The sequence below is a fragment of the Mchenga conophoros genome, linkage group LG7 (assembly GCF_057382185.1).
Source record: "Mchenga conophoros isolate Kocher_MC1m ecotype Shallow Benthic linkage group LG7, M_conophoros_male_GT1.1, whole genome shotgun sequence".
Lineage (NCBI taxonomy): Eukaryota > Metazoa > Chordata > Actinopteri > Cichliformes > Cichlidae > Mchenga > Mchenga conophoros.
In genome coordinates this window covers 16,858,158-16,879,837 of record NC_140532.1, presented here as the reverse complement: position 1 = coordinate 16,879,837, position 21,680 = coordinate 16,858,158, and the positions used below count along the sequence as shown (strand labels likewise).

The 21,680-nt window shown below is 42.8% G+C and overlaps 1 protein-coding gene across 6 annotated transcripts; it reads left to right on the top strand.

Annotated features, from left to right (window-relative positions):
- The first annotated feature begins 225 nt into the window (after positions 1-225).
- Positions 226-20,608, top strand: LOC146569914 (uncharacterized). 6 transcript variants are annotated; one of them, XM_085282589.1, is made up of 10 exons: positions 226-337; positions 493-637; positions 7,175-7,492; positions 11,671-11,745; positions 12,297-12,599; positions 13,588-13,705; positions 14,159-14,435; positions 14,519-14,650; positions 16,308-16,420; positions 18,427-20,608. In XM_085282589.1, exons 2-10 carry the CDS (start codon positions 586-588, stop codon positions 18,437-18,439), a joined length of 1,401 nt encoding a protein of 466 aa, XP_085138715.1. In that variant the 5' UTR covers positions 226-337; positions 493-585; the 3' UTR covers positions 18,440-20,608. The 6 variants fall into 6 exon arrangements, 5 of the variants coding, with proteins under 5 accessions (XP_085138715.1, XP_085138714.1, XP_085138718.1 ...); XM_085282588.1 differs by having other exon boundaries at positions 319-337; positions 490-637; XR_014893409.1 differs by lacking the exon at positions 226-337 and having other exon boundaries at positions 357-637; positions 16,357-16,420.
- The last annotated feature ends 1,072 nt before the right edge of the window (positions 20,609-21,680 follow it).

The following is a 21,680-nucleotide window of genomic DNA, read 5'->3' as shown; positions in this document are numbered from 1 at the left end:
GTCCGCGTCTGTGCGTAGATCTGCGTCCCAGCCTCGATGATCGTGAATCCGTAAACAAATGTAAAAAGTCAGCAAATGCAAAAGGGGCACAAGTGGAGGCATTGGTGAGAAGGATGGTGCAGAAAAAAAGGAGTGCAAACATAGTAAACAGAGCCTGAAGGGAGAGATAGCATGTGAAAGACAGAGAGAGAGAGAGGGCAGGGAGACGGAGCTTGCCATCTGGAAAACAGCATCTTTCCCTGCGCTCCGCTCCTCCCCTCTTCTTCCCTCTCGGCATCTCTCCCACGCTCCAGAGCCCAGCCTTCAGCTCCCGGGATCTTTCCCAAACTCTCCCGAGGTACGGGCGGTTTGTGTGTGCATGCGCGCGTGTGTTTGCGTGTGCCAAGTTTGTGAGATTCGAAGCCTGCGCGCGCGCGCGTGCTGTACGAGTACTTGACACGCGATCAGTACTTTCCGTGTGTTTGTCTCCCTCCTCTCCTCTCCGCGCAGCAGCAGCGGCCGCTGAGGTGGGCGTGCGGACCCTCTGACCCTCTCTCGCCCACTCTTCCTCCGTCTCTCCCTCTTCGCAGCAGCGACAGGGGGGCTATGGATGGACTGCGTTTACCTCCACTCATAGAGGAGGCTTTGGACTCCACAGGTCTGTGTGCTGCTGTGTTGTCAGTGTGTGTTCATCTGCGACTCCGCGTAGCTGGATACAGCCGTGTGGCGGTGTTTTTTTTTCACTACAGATTATATAGACAGCGATCAGCCGGGGAAAAGGTAGATGGTTAATGTTTATCTCTCTCTCTCTTTTCTTTTTCTTTTTTTCAAAGAAAGAGCATGCTCTCTAAAAGTGAGTGATGTAAAGTGGGCAGGATGTGGAACGGGAGAAGGGTGGTCTGGTGTCGAGGTGTTTACTGTGGGAGCGTGTTTCTAAAGAGCTGCAGTCGAGCTGACAGACTGAGTGAGTGAGTGAGTGAGTGAGTGGACAGCACGGTAAGATACGGCATCTGTGGACGTTTGATGGAGGCGACACGCTGCCAGGTAACGATTTGCTGGCAGCCAAAGGCAGGAAATAATTTAGGCCTAGCGTTTAGCACTGTTGAATTTGTTGCATATGTTATCCCGATGGAGAACTGATGGAATCTGGAGTCATGCAGAGCTGGGTGTTATTTTTGTTAACGATTGAATCTCTCTCATGTTTTACACAGATTATCATCTGCGGAGGAATGAGACGTTGTTTTAGTGCACATAGTGGCTTGGAGCAGATGAGCAGCTGCACTTAGGCTTGCTTGGTAACTTCATTCCACTGAAAGTTGCTGCATGACAGCGAACACAATGCATCTTTATTTTATGTTTTCGCCTCAGATAGAATTAGTACTGTTCAACTATGCAGAGAAAATGTGTGGTATTTCTCTCTCTCTTTCCATGATTCTCAATGAGGAAGGAGTATGTGTTTTGCAGATAGAGTGGCCCTGTGTGTGTGTGTGTGTGTGTGGACGCTGGAAGGAGGATGTTTATTGGTGTGGAGGGGCTCGGAGAAACAGACACATACACAGGTCAGCAGTTTGCTCAGAGTCAGGTTTCCTTTTCCTCTGTTAATGTCCTAAAAGTGAACTTTCAGGAGCAAGGACTGGGTGGCTCATTTCTTTTAATATGCTCACCATAGATGCCCGTAGACTTATCGAACCACTTGCATTTGTGAGCAGTTTTGTTTATTACATTTGTTGTGCTGAAGCCTGATCGCCGTAACGCGGATGCTGTCTCAGGAGAAATCCTTCCTTACCTAACAAGCTTGTTCCTGTTATCTAGCCTCTTAACTCCAGGGACTCTTTTATTTTTTTTCCTTTCATCACAACCTGAGGCATGTTTTTAAAGCTGGGAATTAAGTGCTCGTGACGGCCAACACTGAGCTTATGGTGGTGTCAGGGCTGACTTCTGGAGAATAAAAAGACCTAGAAAGTGGATTGAGCTGAGTTGATAAGTGATATAGTTTTGAATTATGTACCTTTGGGGGATCTAAAGGGATTTAAGTGCATTTATTGTGCCCTGGCTGAGGTCAGCCCTAACTCTCAGCATAAGTCTGGGTTCTTCAAAAAAGCAATTTTATTAAAAATCAACAGCATTTCTCTGGTTTTTGCACTTTTGCTGAGGATTAATTCTACGCTGCCTTGCCACATCTACCAACAGAGATTGCAGATGCTCCTGTGCAAACACATGCTGCCGCCGAGCAAGATCACAGGCACATCTGACATTTACAAGGTGTCTGCATACGATGCCGCCACTGGCCACCATATTGTTCCTCCCTCCTACTTGCACGAGCTGCCGAACACTTCTCTCTCCATCCTTCTCTCAGCTTTTCCCACTCAGTATCTCGTCCCCCTCTTTCAGATGGAATCCTTTGCTCTCTTCAGCACCCACGCACCCTCCAACACACACACACACACACACACAAACACACACACACACACACACACACACACACACACACACACACACACACACACACACACACACACAAACCTTTTGCACCTGCCAGCGCGTCAGCCCACGCAGCATTTCTCTCCTGTTCTTTCCCTCCATTCCCTCATCTTCTCTCCAGTGTTGTGCCCTCATGCTGCAAAAATTCACATCAGCAGTGATACTCCCCAAAGATACACAAACAGAATTTCTCTCAGCTCTCCGGAACTAATAAACAGCAAAGTTGCTGCCTTGGACAAACTTTGTAGATGTGGGAGCTGCTTAGACCTTTGAGAAAACCAAAAAACCAAAAAGCCAAGAACAACAAACGAAAACAAATCTCGCATGCTTTTCTGTCCTCAAGCATCCCTGATCCCTGTTTCTCACTGTCACATGTTCCCCCCACCCACTTCTCTGGTCTCTCTCACCAGACTTAAGTGCTTCATTTAAAAAAATAGGGGGGAAAAAGGGCTCTTAAGGCACTCTGCAGGTCCCTGGCTAAACCAAGTGTGCCATGTGTGCTTTACTCTTACTCGGCTGTATAATGGAAAAATTCTTAAAACTTTCAAGTGAATGGAGAAGGTTCATGAACTCCCGCAGCTCCTTCTTTCAGCCCCCCTCCCGCCCCCATGGCTTTAACTTTTTGTTTCCCTCGCAGAAATGCTTGGCATTGTCAACCTATCATTAGCGCACCCTCGTGCTCTGGATTTATCTTTTTTGAATTTTGGCAGATACACAGTGAGCTGTGGTATCCCCTATTTTTCAAAATAAGACCTAAGTGATAAAAAAAAAAGCTTTCCATAGTGATTGCTTTGCTGGGGGTGGTGGTTTGGGGGGAGGGTTCATTTGTGATGAAATGGGTTATAACTGCATGACTTGTTTTCCGTTCTTCTTCTGATGCTATTCAAACCCCTAATGGAATAGCTATGCAACAAGCTTATGCACACACTGCACCACCACAGATTCGTATTGAAAACCCCCCCCCCCAAAAACACACATTCCCTGAATAAATCACCTACAGCATGCACACACTGACACAGATTTTGTGCGTACTCATCTAATGAGGCCAAATTATAGCACATCCTGCGATGCTTTTCTATTCCATTGACCCACTTTCCCTTATTCCCCTTTGAAAGCGCAAATACGAATTTTCCATTTAAATAACAGAACGGCTGATTAAGTCGCTTCAACTTTCTTTTCTTCTCCTGCTGCTGTTGTTCCTCACTCTCCCTGGACTTTTCAGCCTCTGAAGTGCAGTACAGAGAGAGAGCAAGGGAAAGAGATAAACTCACTTTAACCTCACAAGACCTCCACCTCTGACGCTTGCTGCTCATCTGGAGTCTCCACGCAGCTTGAAAGCAGTGCATCTCATATGATGGTGACCTCACCGTGTGGGCTTCGTGACAGTGCACCTGATACAGTTGCACAGACTCTTCTCTGGGGGGGTAAAGGAAAGGTTTCTATGGAAAGCAAAGCAGTGGACCAAAATACAGCTTTATCACCATGGTGATTCTCTATATGTTGAAGCTCTGGGTTGTTGGTGTGCTGACCAAGGGTGCATGGTGGATGTGGAGATGCGTGGGGTTAACGTCGTAAATCTTTCTCCTTCCTTGTGTGTCTCTAATTGTTTTTTCCCCGTCTCCCTTTCACATATGCTCCTACGGTGGCTCCTTGTTATTTCAGCTCCCCCTCCCTCCTCTGTATTATGTGTTGCTGAGGAAGTGTGCCAGTGCAGGGAAAAAGCTACAACATCAGAGCAGGGCTGATTTCAAAGCTGGGGTAGGAGGGGGTGTTGTGCATTATGCATGGCCTCCTACACGTACATCCGTCACACACACACACACACACACACACACACACACACACACACACACACACACACACACACACACACACACACACACACAGCAGATCACAGACATATATGATCATAAATACAGTATGTTGTGTATATAGACTCATCAGAAGTGGGGATCTCACTACACATGTATGCGTGCTCATATTCTATGTATTTACACACATGCAAAACCAAAGAGAAGTGGTCACTCTTGGCGTGTATTCATATGCAAATGCAAACTCTTGAGGCATATGCACAAATGAACCACTGACACCGCAGCACACACCTGTTTGCTCAGTCTCAACACACCCAGGACACGACACCCGTAGACAGCCTCCTCCAGCGCCGCCTTTCAGCGAGCAGTCGTTTCTTTTATTGGCTGATTTGACTCCAGATGTTCCTAACTACCTAACTAGCAGTCAATTCATTTAACTAGCAGCAATAGGGAGAGACTATTCTCTCGAAAGCACTTTGCTCCACATTTCCTATTATATTACACCTGATTGCATGAAGCGGTATCATTAAAGATAAAGACTGTAAAAAAAAAAGGTGAGCGCATAAATGCTGTTTTTCCCAGTAAATTCCTGTCTACTTAATTAGACTGCGAGGCTGAGCTTCAGATTTCGCTGCCCGTCCCTCACCCACCCCTCTGCTGGCTAAAAATCCCCGCTCTGCTCTTCAATTTTGCAAAGTGCAATTTTCATTATGCTCCACGCTCCATCGCAGAATGCCAAATCAGAAGCAAAACAAAAAGGCTGGTGTTGACACATTAAATGTTTGAATTAAATCTCAGGCTGCCTTTTTGAGATGCTGACAAAGACTACTTGGCTCTGCCTGTTGCCTCTCTTCTAAAGTGGCACAGTGTGTATACCAACATACTCAGAGTGCTGTGCTGCAGTGTGATTATGAAAGAATGTGTTGTGCATAGATAAAAGGCGTCCTCTCCCCGGAGCTGTTGCACTGCTCCTGAGATGACACCGCTGTCCGTCGCCTGCTCTTGTATGCGCGCGGCGTCCATGTCTAATGCAATCCCAGCGTGACTAAAAGAAAAAATCAAGCACAGTGGAGTGAGCACAGGTGTCACTGCAGCTGATTTGGCTGCACAATGTGCTCAATATTCACCCACAAGGTGAGAAGATTAAGCTTCTTTTAAGAGCGATACGATGAGTAGAAAGGTGAAAGGTGGTGGTAAGGGTTTGCACACGATGCATCATGCAAAGCCAGACTCTTTCTCCTAAATATACCTAAAAAGTGTTTTTTTTAAAGTGAGGACAATAATGACCGTCTATACAGAATAGACATTTACAAAAGAAAACACTTGATCCAAAGCCTTTTGGAGTTGCCTACCATGAGCTCAACATATCCTGTAAGAGATTTGGATGTGAGTGATATTCAGTGGGAAGCCTTTTGTCTCTTGATGGCCTTTAGCCGCCCCTGGCTATACAAGCAGCTCCGGCTAAAACTCCCCGCCACAGAGCTCCGTCTCTCTCTTTCTTTATGACTAACTCGTTACACCAGCATCAAAGTTTAATGACAAAATAGCCCTGCGCTCATGAAACCTCTCGCATGCCTCTCAGGGGCCGCATTGTTTAAATTAACATCATTATGAGACAGGAAGGAATAAGGCTGTCACAGATGCATGATAAAATATGCTGTGATGTACACGGTTACATCTAGCGAGCAGAGAAAAAGAAAGAAAAAATAATTAGCACAAGAACCGGAAGCATCCCCAGAGCCGAGATTACACCGGTGAGCATCGCTCTTAATTAGGGTAGATCTTTAGTTAATGCTTTATTCCGTCCCCTGCTGCAGCCTTCTTCTTTTTTCTCATCACGTCTCTCCATCTTCTGTCCCTCAGTGAACACTATTCCCCCTCTCCCATCCTCACATTGCTTTCTGAGTACAAACAGCAATTTTTGGCCACTTGGAGACCACTCAGACATGAATGCGCAGTACTACATATTGATTTATTTCTGAGAAGGACTTGACCCAGGAGGGCATGCTGTTGAGAAGTGAGAGTGAAAGGATATTAGGTCAGTGTGTGTTTGCGTGTGTGTAATGCTAGAAGAACTGCCGGCGATGCCTTCTCTTCTGAACTGCTCTGACTTTGTCTCAGTAGCTGCAGCGAGACAAAGAGCTGTAATGCAAAATCAAGTTCACTCTTATTGGTCTGCCTCATATATAATGTCTCATTTTTGGTTTTAGAGCTTCTGATTGGGCCTGAGCTTATTACTGAGCGAAATCTTTTAAGAAGAAGGCAAAAATGTGACACAAGAGCACGTGAAAGAGCTGTGTGTCACATCTCTCTTACTATGAGTGGTAGCTCTGTTGTTGTGGACTTTGAGGTGCATTGCTGAGTGGTGAGTCATAGCGATTGCTTCACCTCCCCACTTCTGTTTCCGCATTGTGTCAGCTAACCTGCTCCACCTGCTGGCCAAACATTTAAATCCACAGTGCGGATACAAGGATGCGTGTGCCATAAACACAACGAAGCTTGAAATGCGGTGAATAAAGAGAAATATGTTGCGTGTGAATGCTGCTACATTAACATCTGCTTATTACAAAATTCTGACATTTTAAGGCACGTGTGATTTTCTTCCTTTAATCAGTGGAATCGCTCAAGAAAAAGGATTGCGTCTTAGAGTTAATCACAAAAGAGGATTTTCAGTTATATTGTGGGATTGAACAGCTACGCTTAAATCAGAGTGAACAGGATGTGATGTACAAAGAAGTCGGTGCCACTTTAATCACAAGATGGTGCTGTTGATTCGGGGGAGAAGAGACTATTTGCTCTGCAGCCAAGCGTGACTGAGTTTTTAGGCGATGACAGATGGGTTTGTCACCTGTAAGGCTCTCCATCCCTTTTCCTTCTCGTAATGTCTGCCATCTCTCTACCAGATGACCCCTGTGATCTGAAAGCCGAGAGCAGCCCCAATATGGACAACGAGATAACCGCCAAGGAGCGAGGAGTCCTGGAGGAGAACAACGAGAAAGAGGAGATGGACCAGGAGAGATCTCAGGAGGAAGAGGGGGAAGAAAAGAAACTGAAAGAGGAGGAAGGTGAAGGGGAGGAGAAGAGGAAGAAGGAGCAAGAGTCGCTGACTGAGGAGCAGGAGCTGGAGGAGCTCAGGGCGCAGGTGCTGCAGCTGCTGCTGGAGCTGGAGGAGGCCAGAGAGACCTCCAACAAACATCAGGAGAGCTTCCACGAGCTGCAAGGTGAGAACTCTAGCCTTGAATACCTCTAGGACTGTATCCCTTAACTGTAATATGTATGTTCATTATTTAATACCTTTAACTATTAATTTATTAACATTAACATTAAAGCATCTCCCATAAAAATCAATGCAAATGCACTAATCATCCATCAACATGCATTAATTCTGTAACATTTTTTCTGGCATTTATAGAATATGCTGACTGCCATGATAGTCCCCGTTCTAACATTTCTATCTGTCATGTTCAGTCACAACTGGAATCGGTAACAAAAGCTGAATAAAAAGCACGTCACATTTGAACACACGTAGGTAATAAAACACAAATAGCTGGGCCTCTTTCGCCGATTTCTCTTCATAAAATAATTTTTCCTTCTTTTAATTCTGGGACAGCTTTGCAAAAAGCAATGCTACACCAAGCGCTTTGCTTAGAAATGAATCTACATTTTGCAATTAACCATCATTTTTCAAATCTGCAAATTGTTTGCCAGCGCTGCTCCTAAATCGCATTTACAAAAGCAATAACCCTGGGCTTTCATTCGTTACATTTCCAACACATGCATATTCAGTGAGTGGAAAAGAAAAATAATGGAAATAGCTAAGACCAACAAGCAAAGTTGAAAAAGAAAAAAAAACCTTTCATTTAATTGCGGCTAAATTTTCTGTGAGCTAAAAACGCTACCTAACATTTTTAACTAACCTTGTTTTTGGCCTTTCCCTCGCTGTGAAAAAAACTCCATTTGTGCTGTAAGACACATGATTATAAAATTCCTGTTACAATCTCAGCCTGAATTTTCTTCAGAGTACTTTTACATAAATGTTTGCACTATTTTTTCCCCTATTTCTACACTGATCAGTAGAAAAAACCCTCTCTTAACTTTGTACCTGAGGCATCCTTGTGAAATTTTGTTAGATACATATATAGAAGGCGAACTGTTTATATGTGGTTACAGACAGTCTGTTGCTCATAGTCATTAAGAAGAGCATAAGCTCATACCTTAGAAATGATGAGCATAATGCTCAGAGACACTAGCAGTGACTAAGGCCTTGGGTATGAGGTTACACTGAGCTCAGTGTGTGTGCGTTTATGAGTGTGTGCATTTAACAGTGTGTTATTCTTAGAGACATAGCATGGTGAGCTCAGCAGTTTGTCTGGCAGCGGGAGGAACCATTCCTCAGACAACTGCGCTCACACTGCGGGAAGTTTCTAGACGGAGTGTCCTAGACCTCAACCAGAATTCAGTATTGGTCGAGACCCTCTGGGAACAGTCAGCTGTTCGGTGCGTTGGCAGCTGATGCATGCAGATGCGGTTGTCTCGGTTTCGGGTTTCTACGCCCACACCAGTAATGATGTAGCTTGATGAATGGATTAATCTGAGGGCGTTAAAAACCAAATTTAAAATGGAAAAAGTTATAAATAATATTGATAACAATCTACTAACTGTAGCTTAAACATTATGAAAATAAAAAAGTGAGATTCTACATCCATGCAAGTGGCACTGTGAGGTGATACTGAACAGCTGATGTTCAGCAAGTAGATTGTTTATGAATTTCATGAGCTTGGTGAGAACATTCTGGGAAGCGACTGGTGAGTTTGGTGAAATGGCACAATGGCCTGTTATGGAGGGCTTCCTGTGTAGTCAGCGGTTATCTGTCTTTTTTAAGAAGTCACCCTCTGCTGAGAGAGGCCCAGTGCAGATAGATGAGACCTAAGTGACCCCAACCCTCTAAGAAGAGGCCAGCCCTTATCTTAGCTTTAGCCAGTGACTGGCTTGCTCCTCATTTCAAGCTTAAAGTTGGCTTATCACAGTCTTTTCCATTTGGTATGATAGTTTAACCGAACAAATTGTCACAATGCTAAGCTCCCTGTTTAAACACAAAACATGTTATATTGTTAAAGCTAAATTGAATCAAAGACTTCTTTCAGTCACTGAACAGGACATAAGGAAAGCGAAACAGTGAAGCAGCAGGTGATCAAAAAACAGACAGACAATGTCTCAAAATCTCCAAATGAGATTTTGAGACATTTGAGACATGAGAGTTATCCAGCCCCAGTGATAATCACATGGACTTCAGAGACCAGCACTATCAAGCAGGAATAAGAGTCAGTAAAGAATTTCAGGGTTTAACTGAGTTTTCTGTATTACAAGGATCATTCATAATGAAGTATATTGCCAGGCAACTTACGCTATACCTACCTACCCTATTTTCAAACTTGTACTCGTTGACCTTATATAAAATTTGCAAGCAAGCCTTACCAGGTTGAATTATGTGTTTATATTTACTCTCACACCATTTAATGCAACCGGGTTGCTGCTTAAATAGTAAGGCTAAAACTGGCTTATACAGAAAAGAAGCAGCTACTCACATTTAGGCAGCGAGTGAATTCAGACGTATTTTTAGTCAGATCTTCCCGTGCACATTTTTTCCAACTTTCCTCCCGGCTTTAAATAGATTTTATTCAGGCCGTCTCACGCTTTTCCAGTCTTGCTGACCACCAAATCACTTAAAGCGCATACACATGCTAGTACAGCACTTTTCCTATCACACACACTCACACACCTCTCCTTTGGCTGCAGCAACTGTGCATTTGGCGTGTATGATGAGTTTTCTAATTTTATAGTTTGCTCTTATTTTGTAAAATATTCCTGCGTGCTGCCAGCAGACTGGTCACCTTCTGCCAATGCCTTTTTATGTGAATAGATTGGAAAACTCAGGGTTGATAGCCACCTTTTGCGTGACTGCATAGCAGGAACCCAAACGTTGGGGTATGAAAATATACCCCGGGTCTGTTGGTCTTGCTTCATATTACAGACCGCAGGTGTTGGTGATCAGGCGCCTGGAGGGGTGCCGCAGATAGACCTGATACACTCTTCCAAGCAGCAGCCTGAAGTCAGTGGGCATAACAGGCACTTTACATGTTTAGGTTCTTATGCAGGACACAACACAACGAAGAAGGCATTTGATCTGAAATTTGATCTGTAGATAACTCACTGCCATTAAGTACACAAGCCACAAGAAGGCTAAGGCGTCCTCCAGCAGATGGTACATCCCCCACAGAGACCCTGATCTTAGCAACATGGAGTCACCCTGGGATTACACAAAGAGACACAAGCAATTAAGGAATGTGGCAACTTTTCCAAAACACTTGGAGCAACCCACTTGTTTCCAAAAATGTATAGAAGAAGTTGTACTAATGAAAGGTGCACCAAATACTGATTAAAAAAAACCCTTTTTTTACAATTAAATTGTACTTGTGAAAGTACTTTGTGTGTGTGCATGTTTTTTTACAAGTATCTTAATTCACTCTAAGTGTTTATAATTTAGCCATCGATCCATTATCTTCCATTATCTTTATTGTGGATTGGATGGAGCCTATCCCAGCTACCATAGGGCGAGAGGCCGGGTACACCCTGGACAGATCGCCAGTTTGTCGCAGGACTAACACATAGAGACATCTCACCATTCAGCTTACATTACCCCATGGGTAATTAACCCAATTAACATAAAGGAGGTTTCTTCCTGTTAAAAGGGAGTTTTTCATCCCCACTGTCACCATGTGCTTGCTCATAGGGGGTCGTCTGATTTTTGGAGTTTTATCTCTATTATTTTAGGGCCTTGACCTTAGAATTTAAAGCACCTTGAGCCAGTTGTTGTGGTTTGGTGCCATGTAAATAAAACTGAATTGAATGGACATATGATTTGATTTAAGAATACGCTCTCGCTATCCTTCTAGCTCCTCTTGCTGCTATATAAAAGCCATCAGTGAATCTGCCTGAAGTATGTGGCAGAAAACATTTGGCATGAGACATACTGATAGGGACCAAAAATAAACAGAAATTCAAAAATAGCAGCAAACCAAAAGCTGTGAAACTGGCAGCCAAAACACTCTGTGTTATTTTTCTACTGCTATCTGTTAAGTTTAGAAGAGAATTTTCCAATGAAAAGGATCATTAGGAACTCGCATACCAGAAAGAAAAATCCTGCTAAGTAATATTGACGGTCTGCTCACGTACTGTTCATTGCTTTTAACAGAAGCAGACATACAAAGCTGCTTGTGTCATCCAGTCATGCCTCAAGGTTGAACAGCTTATCAAGTTGTCATCTTTCTTCTTTTGGCCTGCTGCACTTTTTCCCTCTTATCTCACTACACACTCCTGACTCCCCGTCTCTCCTCTTCAGGTCTGTTGGAGGATGAGCGTCTGGCAAGTGCCCATCAGGCTGAGGCATTCACACGGCAGATCCAGAATCTGCAAGGTATCAACACAATATGCCTAAAGATCTCTAAAATAACATTTTGTGTCATTTTTTCCCCTTGGATTAAAAAAATCAAAAGTTTTACATCCCTCAGTGCTTAAGGTCTCTGCAGATTTTGATCTTTAAGCTGCTAATTTATTAGCTTGACTTCTGTTTCATGCTACCACTTATGCAGATTTTTTGTTCTCAAAGACAGAGAATCAGAAGGGAAATTTTTTTTTTTTAAGTTGCGAGGTGGAGAGAACTCTCCATTCCTGAAATGACTAAACTAATAATCCCAACCTGACCCTGAATAAAAAGCATGCCAGTTACCATCAGTTACATCAGCTCCTCTTTCAAACAGCACCCGCACAGACACACACACACAGGCGTATGCAAGTGCACACTAACCACCTACACACACAAACACACACAGGCCCACTACTGCAAAGCCTCAGGTGAGATCATACATATACACCCATACTGACACTGCAGTCTCACCCACACATCTGCCATAAAGAAAACCTAACGTTCTCCTCCTCCTCTTCTTCCTCTTCCCCCGCTTGCCACAGCCCAGCTGCGCTCTGTGCAGGAGGAGATGTACAGCCTGGAGGAGGAGAAGGAGAGCGAGCTGGCCGAGGCCCAGGAGGAGCTGCGCACGGCTCAGGAGGAGGTGCTCCTGCTCCAGCAGGCCGCTGAGGAGGCAGCGGCGGAGAGGGAGAACGACATCGCCTCACTGCAGGAAGAGCTGTGTCGCCGGCGGGCCGAGCTCCAGCGCCTAAGTGAAGAAACCCAGGAGTACGAGCTGGAGATAACCACGCTCAGGGCCGAAATCAGCATGAAGAGCCAGCGCAGGGAGGCTGAGAGGAGAGAGGGTGAGGGATGAGGAAAAGGGGGGGGGGGGACAGATGTCAGAGAAGAAGTGACGTTGCATCACGTGTGTCTTATTAGGTTCTTAGTTACCCAAGTCATTGTAGTCTTACAAACTTGAGAAAAAAAGGCGACTGGTCATCTTTAAGTTTGTGAATTTAACCCTACTAGGCATTAAATCCACCTTTTTTCTCCATCTTAACTCATGTGACGTAGGACATGAGAAGTAGTAGGTCAATGACCACCTCTCACAGGAACAACCCCCAGTAGGGGTTAAATACCTGGGACTCTTACTGAAGCCTCTTGGATTAGAGGTGAAAACATCTTCACAAGCTTAAAAATAAAGTTTTCTTCTTTCTTCAAGCTTTTAAGTTTAGCACAAAAAGCCTGTGATCAGTCTTTGCACGAGGATGGTCTCGTTCCCTCACAGCATGTTAGTAAACTGCAGTCAAGAACATCTGTCACTGGCGGGTTCAGTAAATGCTACAAAATAGGATTGCTGGGAGTTGAAAAGGGAGTGACATGTGTGTGTATATTCAGAATACCAGGGACATGAGGTCACGACAGGGAGGGACCCACACTTCCAGCGCATGATGTCACCGCTGGGGTCTGGAGCTGGGTGGGACCGAGGGTGGGGGGAACATCACCCAAAATGCACAAACATTATTGGTGAAAATGGCTTTTCTGCTTCAGTTCTTGCACTTACTAAAACATTTGTAAGCCTTAAAGGAACTGCCAGTCGGATTTTGATACCAGTGAGACAGAGCTGGCATGGATGTGTCATCCTGCTGCCAATCCAGGCTAAGCTAACCAGCTGCTGGCTGTCGCTTCATCTTCAGCAGACAGATATGAGATTGTTCCAAAGCTTCTCGTGCTCTGACAAGAGAGCGGATGACTAAAATTTACGTTTTACACTGTCTGTACTATAAAGATGTGTAGGAGTATACAATGTCGTTTTAAACATCCTCATATGTGCCCTTCTTGCTCCGACAGGTGACGTTGACCTGCTAAAGGAGGAGTGCCGTATGCTGAGGGAGGAGTGTCAGACCCTGAAGGAGGACAACAGACGGCTCTCCGAGAGGCTGCAGCTGCTGCAAAGACAGAGGACATGGTGAGAGGTCAACGACTGCTCGCTCGTCAGCTGTGCTCACTGGATCAGCTGGAGGGGATACCCTCTGGTATCACTAGCTCCCATCACAGCACCGACCACCTGTTTAAGCACTTCAGTAAAGTTGTAGCATGATATGAGGGATTACACATAAGCAATTAAGAATTAAGAATGCCTTTGAATTGTAAGGTTGTTCTATATGATGAGCATTTGCCAATATTGTCTGGCCATTTACTGGGAAATTGAAAAGAATAGTTGTTACTGTGCTATAGGGTGTAAATATTTTAACTTCAGGTTTAAATGTATGTGTAGCTGACAAGGAGGTTGACAAAACAGTGTCACCATTTGATATCAACATTTCTTCTAAGGGTTAACACATCCTCCCATCCTCCCGTTTTTACAATAAGAAATAAAAAAAAAAGCCGGTTAATTTGAAGCCGCTTTTTGATCTCGCAGCTCTAGCGTCTACCTGTCGCTGAAAGAGGAAGACGCGGGGGAGGGCACAGAGGGAAAGGAGATGGAGACCGGCTCAGATGAGGTCATGACAGAGAGCTACATGACCATGGCCCAGTCTGAGAACTGTCGTCTGGTGGACGCCTCCATCCAGAAGAACATCTCATTCGATGGGAAGCCGATGACGCCGACGAGCTGGACCGGAGGGATCGGGGAGATCTTCTCGCTGAGAGACCAGCTGAAACAGGCTGAGGAGAAGGCCTCACAAGTTCAGAGAGAGGTACAGTGCCCTGCTTTGCTAGAAAGTGGCACAGATTTGGTACACGTTATTCTTCTGATTCTTTTGGCCTCTGTGTCCTCCAGTGTGAGGGTCTGAAGATGGAGCTGCAGGAGTTGCAGGTACTGTATGACAGCAGTCAGAGGGAGAGGGCAGAGCTGGAGGAGGAGCTGCAGCGCTGCAAGGCAGAGCTGGAGAAGCTGTCGGGGGGGACGCAGGTGAGGAACCGCAGAGCTCAAGCCCATCACGGGACAAACTATAATAAAAGTATAGCGCCGGCATCAGCAGAGCAACTGATTGAAAAGCTGCACAGCTTTCTGCGATTACTAATAATATATTTAGTAGATATTTATCATCGCTTTCTGAACTTGTTTTTAAATGATATGAATTTATTCTAAAAGCAATATTCCAGTTACACAATGAAGAAAATGTAAAGTTGTTTTTGTTGTTGTTGTTTGCAGTCACACTATCTACTAACACATAACGAACCTCACATTGCTCCTCACTGTATCCTGTGTCTGTTGAGCCCACTTTTTTATGTGTCCCATACTGCAGCGATACATGTGTTGATATGAGCTGACCTGGCCTGTCAGCCCATATCAGTATTTACTGTGTGCTTTGGGCTGGGGAACGTTCCCCCCACTGTGTCTGTGTCCTGACTGCTCAGTTAGAGCAATGCTTAAATACTGTTGTTTGACAAAAACACAAAATCTCTAATAAAACGCATTCAGGCGCCTTGGAGCTAATGCACTTTATACCACTGAAGCATATAAGCAGACTTGAGATCTTTTTAAAACAGTAAATGTAATTAAGCTGCTTTTTTTTTCTTGTTTAGACTTTTTATTTAATACCGGACTGGTTTCTCTTCCTTCTAATAAAGTTACATATGAAAAATCTAAATGAAATGAAATGAAAGTGAACACAATTCATGCCATATTCATTTAAAGCGCGACTATTCTTACATAATAAGTACTTGAAAGCATCCAGCATGGTTTGTACATTGAACTATGAGTTATAACTTCTCAGTTCAATGTATTTTTCATGACCTCTCAGCCTTCCAGGTGCCACTGAATGAAAGCATAGGTTGTGATTTCCATTGCAAAGCTCCCGAGGAATTAGAATGCACTGACGGTAGAACAGTCTGTGCTTTCACCTGCATTGCCATGCAAAGACAGTCGCTACTCTGAAAGTCGAGTATTATCAAGTTTTAAAAAGAGCGCATAAAAACTCAGTGAAAAATCTAAACAAAACCTCAGAATTTGGATCATATGCTTGCGATGGTTGAAATCATCCAGTGAAAACAGAACTGTGTTTTGTCTGCAACAGCCATGATGAGATGTCTCCACATCGTGTCAAACTGTCTACCCGTGCCTGTCTCTGATGCTGTCCTTGTTCTCTGAATGTCCATGACCTCTCAGCCTGTTTGACGACAAATTTCTTACGACTTACGAACAATTTAACTTCAAAATGAGGATAGAGAGACTAATAAACCTTCATATGCTAAGTCCATCCTGCGTGCCTTTCCTTCTTTTTCTTTTCTTTTGCTAGCATGATATCACACGCAGCCAGGAAATGCCACACAGGACTGCTCACGCATACTCACACTGAGTTGATGTTTATGTCACCGTAAAGTTATGCATTGTTTGTTTAATAGGAAATATTAAATCACTCCACCACAGTCCTTCCCCCCGTATATCACAGCCACAGGCCATTTCACACTTAGAATTGAGTGATTTGTGTAGTGTAGTGGTGGTCCATTTGTGCCGTTGTCACACATCCTTATCTGTTTGTTTTATTATTTGGCTACGTCGCTCCATCATTCATTCATCCCCTTCATTGCCATGGTCCTTGTGTTTGTTTCTGTTCCCTCCTCAGAGATTCATCCATCCGTCTGAGCACGCTGTTCTCTCCATCCCCTTCATAGGAATGATTGTAATTGTGGCTGTGGTCTGGTGCTGGTTGTCGGAGCTGGCGTCCCAGAGAGCAAGGTATGGGAGGAGCTTATATCTGTCTGAAGCGTAATGCTACTTATGGTTCTCGCAAAATATGCTATGGATTAGTTCACCTAAATTACACAAAAAATTTTTCAATAATATGCTAAACGAAAGAAAAACAAGAGCACTCAGAGAGCGTAATCCCCCCTCCCCCAGAATGCAAGGGCTATACTAAAACTTTAAGGTTTTATGATGTCTTATTACAACATGCTGATGTTTGACCTCAGACAAGGAAGCATTACATATTAAAATTGTGCATTTTATTATCTTTACCCAGATGATTGGAGCAGAACTGGCTGAAATCTTTGGCTTTTAAGCTGTAAAAACTTTTTTTAAGATATATTCTTGCGGCGTGTCATTTGCAAAACATTAAGCCGTCATTGAAAAAATGAAACAGGTTGTACAGCTCTCTCCATGCCCTTTCATATGATATCTTACTCATTATAGTTTCATGAAATTTCTTTCAAGGTCAGCTTTGAAATCCTGGAGTTTCAAAGTGTTTAGCTGGCTCGCTGTGAGCTGTCTGGAGATGGGAGGGTTGCACGTCTAATTTGCTGACAATACGTAATTGGGTCAATAATAAATAAGCAGGTTTTTATGTGTTAGAGTCCTGACTTCAGCTGAGAGAAGGAAGAGGAAGAGCAAGATGTGGAAATAAGGGAGGAGAAAGTGCAATGGTGGAGGAGGAAAAAGACATAATGAAAATGAGGTGATAAAAATAAACATGTACAAATGTTAAATGGTCATGTGTAAATATATATATTTGGATATTTGGGATCTTGAAGTAAAACGAACTTGCAAGGAGTACTACATAAAAAGTGATTAGGTGAAATGGCGCTGTCTGTCTTAGCCACTGTACTAAAGATGGCAGGGCTCGAAAAACTACTTAAAACTACTCTCCTTTATTCATAAATTGTGTAATATAACAACAGTCCACGGAATGATAGTGCATGGCTAATAAACCACACAGCTGACGAATGATCTTTGGAGGTATCAAAGATGAAATTTAAAGAATACAAGCATGTCCACACCTCGTTATGTTGGGAATCAGGTGTTTTCAGTTGCTTTGCAAAGCTAATCGAGCAATGCAGTCTGGCTTTACAAACATTTGTGAAAAAATGGGCCAATCTAAAGAGCGTCTACTGTTAGATATGTAAAGTTACAGAGCAGGGTCAACAACACTCTGCTGACTCAATAACTGCAGAGCTCCAAACCTCCTCTGGCATTAATGTCAGCACATAAACTGCACCAGGAGCTTCGTGGGATGGGTTTCCATGGCCGAGCAGCTCCTGTAGATGTAAAGTGTTGATAGCCTAGTGCTTTTAGTCCATACAGTCAGAAGTAAATATGTTTTTCTGTTATTTTGGTGAACTAATCCTTTATTTGTCAGGAATCTTTGTGTTTAGTTGTTATGGGAGAATATAAACTGAAGAAATTCCAAATACGGCCTTTAAAATCTGAAACACACTGAAAAACAGATAATATGAACCACTGTGGACCATTTATGAAAGGTCAACATGGGACGGGTGGGCAGTTTGGCAAAACTGAAAAACAAGAAATCTTTGAGCTTCACTGAATGAATAATGTAAAGAAAAAGCTCAACCATTTTATTGGGAAATATGATTTACCGCTTTCTTGCCAAGATTTAAATGAGAAGATTGTTACCATTTATTTGTGTCAAATGTGAAACTACAGCCAAATGATATTTAGCTTAAATTAGTATTTATTTTAAAATGTGGTTTGTAAATAGTGAGCTTTGGAGGTGTGAGTTGGTGTTTCCCTAACCAATTACCCCCTGATTTGTTTACACTGACATTAAATCAGTAACAATCTTCTCATCTCAATCTCCTTTTTTTTTCATCTCAATCTCTGAGAGAAGCAATTGTGCCCATTTCCCTAAACGTGGAACTATTCTTTCTATAAGACATCTAGTTTGTATCTATTGGTGACAGTTAACCTCTGCTGACTCCTGACACTCTTCTTTTCGTGTCTTCCCTCAGGGGAGTGAGGTAGGTTGGAGCTCCATTGTGACTATCACTGCAGCCACAGCTGTGCTTCTAGTGATGACTAGCTTATTGAGAGCTCTCGTCCGATTCTGACTGGATGGGTAACAACCGCACGGGACGGACGTCTGCTTCAGACCAGCCCTCACGTCTCCTGCCATGTCTATATCGAGTCACCCGGAATGATCTAAATGTGATAGAAGTGACAACTTTGTAGTAGAAACACCTACGGGGAAACCTTTATCTCTAACGAGACGGTACTACATGCACGCACAGGCTGAGAAAGATGCGCCCGGCATCACTCAAGGCTGAAGACGACAATGAGCTGACCTGCAGACAGTGCACACAAGGACTGTCCTTTAAATGTATGCTAGTGCTGTGTCATTCCTCTTCTGTGCCAGTGAATATGATTTTTTTTTCTCTTTTAACAATGTGACAAATTATGTTTTTCAGTAGGATGTACTAAATTGGTTTTAGTTTATTTAACCATTATTTATTTATTTACTATTTAAACTGTTGTTAATAGGTGTCTCTGATCATAAGGACAAGCATTTGATTTGGAGTAATGCGCTGAAACCCCCAAAAGTGTACATAGCAGAAAGAATTGTTAACAATCAGTTACTGACCCCCCACCCACCCGCCAAAAAAACAATGCAATATATGCATGAACAAAAGTTAACAAGTCTTCATGAATTAGCAGTCTATCATATCTATTATTGTGTTATTTTGCCCTTAAGTTAGATATTAGACAGCCTTCATTACAAAGTCTGCAAGCATGAGAAGGCTGATTGTGGTCAGCCCCTCTTCACATTCCCCTTAATTTATCAATGAACCAACACACCAGGAGGTTAATGCAGAGCCACTTCACTTTGAAATACCCCAACAATATGATTTCTTGTTATGTACCAACATAATAAAGCAGCGTTAGGAGCAAATCCTGGTGGGGAGGGTCTATGTAGTCATTGTTTCGTATACTTTAAGCTAATGCTAATGTCATTGTGAAGGAATTCATGTTCGTTTTCCTCTGTAAGGCTTTAAACTGGCTTTTGAGTGTTTTGTTAGTGATTTTTTTAGGCGACTGCAGATTGTTCAAGGTACACAGTGTGAGAATGTCGACCTTCAGCTTTACCTACTACATGCTTTATGGGGGGAAAAACCCCTGCAGGTCTGATTACTACCAGTTGATATCCAGATATTGACAGATTATAACACTGATGCAGTGAAATGAGCGAGCACAGCTATTTCCGAAGGCATTACAGACGCAGTTATGGGTCCAAAATATGTAAATAAGAAAGTGTCAGAACGAGTTAGGCTAAGCATCAGTTAGGAAAAACTTATGTATCTATGGCAGGACTCTGTTTACATTTGTGATATATGTTATTTTCTTGGTGAAAAATCTTTTAGAACTGAAAACGGCATGCTAGAAAAACATAGAAGCACAAATATATAATTTATGTTGTTTATGTGGATTCTTTGTATTTCATGTATATAGATGTGACATATAGTACTATGGGAGAGATATTTCTTAAATCCATTTGTACTAGCTTTGTAGAAAGTCTACTCTATTTTGAAAGAGCATCGTATATTTGATAGCCGAAATATATGTCATTTTAATGTTCATTATTTATGGTGATGTCATTCAGGAGGATTGATAGCATCGCTTACCATTTTCAGTACCTCCGTGTCTAGAGGTAGTGTAGCCGTTGCATGCGTTTAGATTGCAGTTGACCGTAGGTGCCAGAAAGTGCAACTCCTGTTTCTTAAAACCTGTTGAGTTTCTGAAACGTATTGGAAGTTTTTTCTGAAGCCTCAACCTTCATTAGCAATGCCTGACAAGTTTTATTTCTGCATATGCACAAGAAAACAGAAAATGTGCCGCTGGACTGCAAATGTTGTCAGTGTCTGTTGGATCAATCGTACAATAGAAATGGAATTCCCATTACTTGCATTAGTATAGAATACTGTCTGATTTGATTCATGTGTCACTCACTCTGAGTTTCCTTCATGAATACTGACTTTTATCATAGTTTCACGAGCTTCTGTAACTGCAGTGTTTCTCGGCTTACTGCTTTACATTTGGATAGCATTGTTGTTTTCAATATAGTTGTGGCTATTTTGTTACACGGAGGTCTATTTTGCACTGTACACGACTTGAGAAAATAAATATACCTGACCCACATGATGTCTGAGAGCTTTATTTTTTCCTGGGTGGTGCCCTCACTCGGCATCAGTCACAAGGTATAAAGGTCTTACGGAATCCCATTCATGAAAACATAAGTCCAGCCTGAGTAAGAGCAGTCTCCCTGGTGGCGTCACATTACATGGGTTGTATGGATATTAATAAACTTCCTTCCAACGGCGTGACATAAGCTGACAGACATGGCTTCCTTACAGATGGCACAGAGGTTACACTCATGACTCCACTGCCACAGCTCATGGTTTACTGAGTTTGAGTGCATCCAATTATCTAAAAGTAGCCTACATGTGCAGCTCTATAGAAAACTAGTGCCGGTAAAACCCTTCACTGCACGGCTGTCTTTCACTTTTGGTTCACATGAAATTACTTTTCCAAGTTTCAAAATATTTCACTTCGGATTGTGAACCAGGTTTCTATTTTGCTCTGGCTCAGAGTTAGGGCTAAAGAAGTGTCAGATCCAGCAAAATTTAATCAGCTGGCCTTTGGCCTCAGGCCTATCTGTCCTGCAAATTCACCCCAAATCCCTTATTAAATATTTAATATATTCACCTGACAGACTAACAGGGAAAAGCTAATTAAAAAAGGTAGACCGCTGACTGTGATAGCAGCCATGGGCAATCTGGTGGAGATATAATGCCAACTCAACAGAGTCCAGGTCAACAGATCTTGCTCCGTGTTACGGTTCTTGCTTGAGTTTAGTTATTCACCATTCTTTATAGTTCCTTATAAAGATGGGAGCTGGAGTTGAACAAAAATAAGACACTTTATACCAACAAATTAAAGAAATACCATTGTAGAATTTGAATATTTGCAATGTTTTTAGTGATTAAAATGTAGAATAGTGCTCTGTTTTTTCTGTAAATTCTGATTCATTATTTAATTGTATTTTAAAAAATTATTATATTATGATTTGATTCTGTGTAAATATTCAGTGATGTTGTAATTTGTGCGAATATATATAATTTTTTTTTTTTTTTAAAGATTGTAGTTGAAGTATCAGTTCACTGTGCCTGTGTAAAACCCACTGACACAACTTTTCTGGACAATATTCTGG

What these genes read in the sequence shown, in the direction of transcription:
- LOC146569914 (XM_085282589.1), top strand. Translation starts at nt 586, where the DNA reads ATGGATGGACTGCGTTTACCTCCACTCATAGAGGAGGCTTTGGACTCC. An exon ending in GGAGGCTTTGGACTCCACAG is followed by an intron (nt 638 to 7,174) that starts GTCTGTGTGCTG and finishes TCTCTCTACCAG; the next exon opens with ATGACCCCTGTGATCTGAAA. An exon ending in CCTCACAAGTTCAGAGAGAG is followed by an intron (nt 14,436 to 14,518) that starts GTACAGTGCCCT and finishes TGTGTCCTCCAG; the next exon opens with TGTGAGGGTCTGAAGATGGA.